This window comes from Papaver somniferum, chromosome 9, assembly GCF_003573695.1.
Source record: "Papaver somniferum cultivar HN1 chromosome 9, ASM357369v1, whole genome shotgun sequence".
Lineage (NCBI taxonomy): Eukaryota > Viridiplantae > Streptophyta > Magnoliopsida > Ranunculales > Papaveraceae > Papaver > Papaver somniferum.
The window spans coordinates 155447040-155455269 of record NC_039366.1 but is presented as its reverse complement, the minus strand read 5'-3'; the positions used below and the strand labels follow the sequence as shown (position 1 = coordinate 155455269).

At 37.7% G+C, this 8230-nt stretch overlaps 1 protein-coding gene across 1 annotated transcript; it reads left to right on the top strand.

Annotated features, from left to right (window-relative positions):
- The first annotated feature begins 4271 nt into the window (after positions 1-4271).
- On the top strand, positions 4272-7876 carry LOC113307789 (DNA topoisomerase 6 subunit A-like). Its single transcript, XM_026556244.1, has 2 exons — positions 4272-5671; positions 7752-7876. The coding sequence occupies exon 1, from the start codon at positions 4317-4319 to the stop codon at positions 5595-5597; it is 1281 nt and encodes a 426-aa protein (XP_026412029.1). The 5' UTR covers positions 4272-4316; the 3' UTR covers positions 5598-5671; positions 7752-7876.
- The last annotated feature ends 354 nt before the right edge of the window (positions 7877-8230 follow it).

Genomic DNA, 8230 nt, shown 5'->3' with positions numbered 1-8230 from the left:
CTCATCCTACCAATTTCATGTACGGTCCTTTTCTCCTTTATCTTAGTTTGTGAAGGATACATCTTAGCCTTCCCCTTGACATCCTCTTTACTATCCTTAGCTTGTGACGGAAAATCATTATCATTCACCTCTTTGTTACTTGTTTCCGATTTTTGAATACTCGGGCGACCTCGTTTTTTTGGAACTTTGACTTCTTCCTCCTTCATCAACTTCTCAATTTCTTTCTTTGCCTTTTCAAACCTTGCATCATGGTACTCAACGCCGGATGGATTCCTTTTATTAGCCAATAGTTCCTTGTTGCTTGTCTAGTTTGAAAATTGTTCATTTTCTTACTCTTCCTACCTTTCGGGTCACTCTTCTTCGGTTCCAAAATATTTTCTTGGGTGAAAGGATACATGACCGGCATCATGTTGTCCCATAGGAATTTCTTTTGAGGTCGGGACATATTCCTATACATCTCCGCCAACTTTTTCCCATTTGTCGTGTCCCATACTCTAGATCATCCTCATCGTCTTCGGTTGGGAGAGGATCGAAGCTTAATTGTTTCCAAAAGTGATCAATATCCTCAAATGGTATGATACCATCCTTGTACCGAAGTACGTCATGGCGGCATGGAAGTCCCATAGATTTCTTAATTGTACAAACACACTCTTCCTCCAAGGTGGCGCCTAATGTCTTAATCAAATCCACTTCTTTCATCAACAAGTCGATGCATAGATGGGAGACTCTATAAGTTAATTCCCGTAGCCAATTAGTACCATAATTCTTGTGTCCAAACATAAGGTCATGCTCGAACGCAGTTTTAATTCTCACAACATCACTTTTGAAATATTCATCAATTGCATCAAAAACCGTGACAAAAGTGTCAACACAACCAAAAAGGTTCTTCTTCAACCGATAATGAGCCGACTCTACCATACTTGTGGCTTGGTTATCGAAGTGTTTGTGCCGATTTGTGAAACAACTCACGAACCTTTCTTTATTAGGTTCCAACACATCTTTGACCAAGTAAGTAATGACATCGGGGTAGGCGGTCTTCCAATGCTTAATAAGCATTTTAAAATTTTCTTCATAGACATCCTTGGTGATTGACCATATCAAAGCTTCCCATTCGCCTTGGAAAGAAGCCCACAACATCTCATTATGTTCATATGATTTCAATAATTCCTTCCTTTTCTTTACTCGTGTCTCCAACGGTAGCTTAGCAATATTCTCTAATTCTTTCAACTTAAGTGGTTGAATTATCGGTTGACATTTTTTCCTCACATTGCACCATATGTGAAACGTACAAAGAAAATTGAATGCATCCGGAAATACCTTCTTAATAGCATACATCAACGATGAATCTTGATCGGAAACGAATACTTTAGGAAGAGCACCCTCCCGGAAGATTAACTTCAATTGTTCTAACCCCCAAACATAACTCTCTTTCTTCTCGTTTTTCATGAAACAAAAAGCCACGGTGAACGGTGCCTTTGTCGAAGTATGCCCCACAATGTTCATCAACGGCGTCTCATATTTATTAGTCTTGTACGTGCAATCCAATATAATAACTTGTGGGAAGCATAGAGCCAATTGGGCGCATTCCGGGTGGGCAAGGAAAAGGTGTGTGACTTGACCGAAGTCATCCAACTTCTTTTGGCAAGCGTAGTTATTCTTCACCCCTAACCACATTACTTGTTGCATCACCATCCTACCTTGCAAATTGAGTATTCTAATCTTTTGTCTTGCATTGTAGATAGTTTGCATAGTCGACTTGTTATTCTTGTTGTGCGCCTTCAATTTGCTTAGAATCCTAGAAGGTGGCAAACGTGCTCGTGTCATTTTATCCACTTCTAGCATCTCGTCGGGTTTGAGTCGCGCTACTTTCGCATGTCCATGAAGGTCTTTGGGACGTGGGTGGTTATGACGACAATCCATATCTTTATTCATTATCCAATATTGATCTTCTTTGTTCATGGACTTATTCTTGAGGTTGAAAACGATCTTGAAAGGGAAATTTCTTTTCTTCGTCTTCGTCCTATTCTTTCTCCCGGTCTTCCCAACGTATACAGTACCCTTTTTAACCTTGCTAGCACCGGTTCCACAACGCTCACAAATCATTTCAAACCGATCCCATCGGCTTTGTTGTCCTTTAACTAGTACATAATTTATCTTCATCGCGTGTTCCTCAAGCCAATCCAGAACTTCTGGTTTAGTTTTCCATATCTACGTTCATTCCAAAACAAGTAATTTGTAAGAAAAACTTTGGAATATTCCGACAACATTAAGGTAAACAAAAGGTTCTTACATACCAAATCATTTTGGAAGTGATCCTTGGTATCCTCGTGAATTATGTCTACTGGATCAGGTTGATTTTCCATGTGTCCAAGCACGATCTACAAAGAATATCACAAGGTTAAACACTAGAAAGGGAATATAATAACAAGGTTCGGCGCATTCGATAATCACATTATGTGCCGAACTATAAACATTTACAGGTTTCGGCTTATACGATATCCTCAATATGTGCCGAACCATGAACAATATTTTAACCCAAAAATTAACAAATTCATGTTCGGCTCAGACGATAATCATATTATGTACCGAACCTTGAACATAAGAGGTTTCGGCTGATACGATATTCTCCATATGTGCCGAACCAGTAACAATATTTCAACCCAGAAATTAAAAAATTATGTTCGGCACATACGATTTTGGATATATAAGCCGAATTAGTAATGATTCTATTCTGGGCTATTCAGGATGTTGTTCGGCTTACTATGAAACTTTCATATAAGCCGAACTAGTGTTTAGCAAAAGAGTTGGAATTGGAAATTATAGGTTCGGCGCATGCAGTAAACAGATTCAGTAAGCCGAACCGTTCATCAATTGGTAGATTCGGCTCATAGATGTGAGTCGAACCTCAACCTGTTTCGCCGAACCATGATTCAAAAAACCTAACTTTTGATAATTGAGAGCTATAGAAGTGAGATTAAGTATAGGATATAAGTGTACCTGTGTATTAGAAGCATTGGGTTCCTCATCAATGTCTTCATCATCAGGATTTGGCTCATAAAAATCATCATCTTGAGTTTGTGTTTGAGTTTGAGCTTGAGTTTGAGTGGGTGTAAAATCATTCTCATAATCTAAGAAATCAGCCATTTCTGGATCATTGTTGTAGTTGATATGTATTTTCCTAGGTTTTTTAGATGAATGATGACCCTCCTCATCCTCCATTGAATCAAGAATTAGAATTTTCTCACTTTCTCCTTCTCTTTCTCTCCTTCTTAACCAAACCAAAACTTTGATTTTTTTTTCCTCAAATTTTTCATCTAAACAACTCTTATAATTCTGAAAATTATTTTAATCACTAAACAAAATATTTAATCACTAATCAAAATTATTAACACTAATACGTAAAGGGCAGATTTGCCATTAAAAAAATTGGATTAAGGGGTTATCTGATTTTGCTATTTCACAACCTTTTTTGTCTTCATTCAGTATGCCTTGGAAGATTTTGGTACGCCCAAAATTATAGTTCCCTTATAAGGTTATAACCTATTTAGAGTAGATCGGTTCTGCTTTCTGAACCTAAATGGAACCAGAACTGGTTCATTTTGCATCTTCGACTTTCATTCACATACAATTAGGGGTGTCAACGGGTCCGGGTCCTCCCGGGTATCACTAGACCCGGACCCGGACCCTACTTATAAAGGTCGGGTCTGGTTCCTAACGGTTCCGGTTCCTAAATTTGTGGACCCAGAACCGGACCCGTTTAAATACCCGGGTACTCGTCGGTTTCGGGTACCCATTGGGTCTAAAGAAAACTATTTAAAAAATCTCAAAAATTTAATATATTTCTCTTTTTAGCTTGGATTTAAGTAATTTTTATAAATTTTTTTTATTATTTCTTATGAATGTACTAAATAAAGATTAAATGTAAGAGAAAAAATTTAAATGAGTAAAATATCAAAGCTAAAACTAGAAAAAATACTTATAATTTTGCTAAAAACATGAATAAAAGAATGAATAAACGGGTATCCGATACCCGTGGGTACCCAATGGGTATTACCCGTTTGGACCTGTTTAAATTCGGGTCCAATCGGATAATTATCCACCGGGTCCTAAGTAGCTAATGGGTCCAACTTTAGGACCCGGAACCGGACCCTAATATACCGGGTCCGGTTCCGGGTAATGGGTACCCATTGACAGCCCTACATACAATGCCCTAACACATACAAATAAAATGCCATGCCATGCCCTAATAATGGGACTCTCATTTTTCCCGCCTCTGTAATCCCTAAATCCCGATAATTTCCCGCTTCAACACTGTAATGGCGGACAAGAAAAAGCGAGTCAAAGTAGATTCAGATTCAGATGATGAATACAACAGCAATCGGAAATCACTTCCCTTCAAGAAACGTTTGAAACCAGACGAAGAGATCCTCTCAATTCTGAAAGACTTAACTGAATCGATTCAAGCAAAGATCAATACAAACAAAGCCTTAACGCTTGCAGATCTTCAACTCTCATCATCTTGTCGTGAAGTTACAGATCTTGATCTTTCATCTGTTCAAGATGAAATAGAACGATGTATTCTTCGTATTACTCAATCGATTATGTCTGGTAAAGGTTTTGCATTTGATATTCCTGCTCGATCAAATACTAATCAGCTTTATGTACCTGAACTTGATAGAATCGTGCTTAAGGATAAGACTTCGCTGAGACATTACGCCAATGTAGCTACAGTACGTAAAACTACAATTACTACTAGGATTTTGCAATTGATTCATCAATTATGTTTGAAAAAGATTCATGTCACCAAGAGAGATTTGTTTTATACTGATGTTAAGTTGTTTCAAGATCAGAATCAGTCTGATGCTGTGTTAGATGATGTATCTTGTTTACTTGGTTGTACTAGATCTAGTCTTAATGTTGTTGCCTCTGAAAAGGGAGTTGTTGTTGGTAGAATAATATTTAGTGATAATGGAGATATGATTGATTGTACAAAAATGGGTATGGGTGGGAAAGCAATTCCGCCTAATATTGATCGAGTTGGTGATATGGAAAGTGATGCTTTGTTTATTCTACTTGTTGAGAAAGATGCTGCTTATATGAGATTAGCTGAAGATCGATTTTATAATCGCTTTCCTTGTATTATTGTTACTGCTAAAGGGCAACCAGATGTTGCTACTAGGCTGTTCTTGAGGAAAATGAAGATGGAATTGAAGTTGCCTGTTCTTGCTCTTGTTGACAGTGATCCCTACGGATTGAAAATTTTGTCCGTTTATGGATGTGGTTCAAAAAATATGTCTTATGATAGTGCAAATTTGACTACACCTGATATTAAGTGGTTGGGAGTTAGGCCAAGTGATTTGGATAAGTATAAGATACCTGAACAATGTAGGTTGCCCATGACAGAACAGGATATTAAGACTGGGAAAGATATGTTGGAGGAAGATTTCGTGAAGAAGAATACAGGGTGGGTTGAGGAGTTGACGTTGATGGTGAAAACAAAGCAGAAGGCTGAGATTCAGGCATTGAGTACCTTTGGTTTTCAATACTTGACTGAGGTTTATTTGCCACTGAAGTTGCAACAGCAGGATTGGTTGTGATTGATGTTAGAAAGAGATACCGTTGAGAGAAAAGGAAAGAGAGAAATGCGGAGATAGAATGGAGAAGTTACAAGGTGAGCCACACATAAGTTCTAATTCGTTGAGACAATTTATTTCTTAATATGAAATTATTGATGCTTAAATATTCCTGTCTCTTTAAACTTTGTTGGTAATATTACTGAATTCGTCATTGTATTTTGATTGGCATTGACCTTGAGTGATAGCCATATGGGTCAGATAGAGGAAAAAAATGGGAAAATCAGACGGTTATATCTTTTGTCTAAGCTGTAGGGTTAAATATTGATTTTCTCTTATTATCAGTTTTACTGGTTTGGGCTTATAATTTAAATTTCATGCCATTAGCCTTTTTAGATTGTAACTTGTTGAATTCTCTTTACCCTTCTGATTAATTGTCGAGGTCCTGAATAACCTGGTCATAAATAATATCATCTTATACTAGATCTAACAACCTCAACATTGTTATCACTAAATGTCCAATTTACTTGCAGTTAGGGGTGTAAATAATACCCGAAAATACTCAGCCTGCCTGCATCCGCCCGAGCCCGCCTGTACTCGAAGTAGCCCAAAGCCTGTTATGGCCCGTCATGGACCACCCGGCCTGGCCTGGATTAATTTATTGGGCGGTCTCGGGCTTTGCGATTAATTATGATGCCGGGCCTGATACCCGGCCTGGTGCCCGGCCTGAAAGCCTTCTATGTGCCATTAATCATTTAATATCCTCTTAAAAAGACTTAAAAGTTACAATTTTATAATTGTCAATTTTGTGTCAAGAAAAATAAAATATATAATTGTTTTTTTATTTATAATTAACCTTTTCAAAACATTGATGATAATATATTTTCCTATTAGAAAGTTTATTGTACTCTAATTAATTATTTATTATAGGCTAAAATTAAAAATTTGCCAGTGTAATTTAAATATAAAATAATACTATCACTTACGATATGCGATGTTGGAAAGGAAAGGATATTGTATTTAATACCGTTCATTTGAAAATTTAAACTTAAAAAAAAAAAATCAAAATAGTGGCCTGTCCGGCCCGATCTGGCCTGCCCGAATAAAAAGCGGGCTTTGGGCGGTCTTTGGGTAGCAAATTATCTATTTGTGCCCGGCCTGTCCGGCCTGAATTTGTTTACGGGCTCACAAATATTAAGCCCGTAAACAAATTAGTTTTTGGGTCTGTCCGGCCTGAATTAGTTTTTGGGTCGGGCGGCCCGGCCTGCCCGGCCCGTCTTAGTTTTTGGGTCGGGCGGCCCGGCCTGCCCGAATTTACACCCCTACTTGCAGTTTGTGGCTTTGTGCACTTGTGTTTTTTTGTCGCTGTAAATCAATGTTCATTTTTGTTGAATAAGCGAAGCTCATAGGGCTTTCCTGTTTCGATCAAAATTGGGACTAAAAAGAGGCACCTGTCCAGCTTAACATTTTGTGTTTAGCTTTCATGTTTCTTATGTCAAAAGTTATCATCAGCATGGCAAAGGGAAGTATCAACCTTTTTGCAATATACTTTTACTCTTCTGCTTATATTTTTTGCATCCTCACTGCTGTTCAAAAGCATTCAACCTTTTACTAACAAATGTCAAAAATGTCGAACTGCAATGCTTATTTATCATTCCATGTGGCCCAGCATTTGGACATTTTGTGTTAGATCTACAATGCTTCACACTGTACCAGCCCCTCATGCAAGTACAACCAAGAAAGATAGCCGCATGCTTGTTCCCTGTCCCGTTAACTTTTCTTTTTCTTCAAATCAATGGATCCATATGTTTGTTCAAATGAACTTTTTTTAACATGAAGCATTACCCGAGTGTTCGTGTCTCTTTAAACTTTAACATAATTGCTAAATTCCTCTGTAAGTTCCAATTATATGGGCAGATGAAGTGTGTTTCCTGTGCTTAAAATCTCGGTTACCTATATTAGTACTTATGTGGGTCAGATAGAGGAGCAATATGTAGGACAGATAATCATATAGTTTGTCTACTTAAGACTTGTATCTTCTCTTATACTCAGTCCTGCCAGTCTGAAAACTACTTACAAATGCTTTTAGTTCAATACCCAAGTACAACTGTGAGTGTATGTTCAAGTTATAAACTGTCGGAACTTTTAAAATGGATTTCCTTTACACTTCTGTTGCAGTGTCAAGTGCCAAGGTCCGGAAGAACACTCCAAACTGAAAATTAATCACTTGAAGCTAAGGGAGTCAAGAATTGTTAGAAATTGTACCAGTTGTATTACAAGTCTCTAATTGTTAGAATTGTTGGATTTGCCTTTGGGTTGTTGTTAAGAGTCTCTTTTTACATGTCTCATTCATCTGCAGTTTGTGCATCCCTTGTTTTATTGCTACTGATCTTAGTTAGTTTTAATGTTTTTGTACTTTCTTAGCTAAGCTTTGTGCTCTGGCTGAAATTTTCTGTATATCAAAGTGTAACACCAGTGTGGGCAAGGCATGAGAATTCATGTTTTAGTTTACATATTTTGCACCCTCATTGCTCACTGCTATTCACCACCATTCCAAGTTTTACCCTAGCAAGTAGACTGCCTTTTTACCATTCCTTGTTGCTCAAAATCCAAACTGTTTGTTCGAAACCAAGAGTATTCCACACTGTAACAGCCGC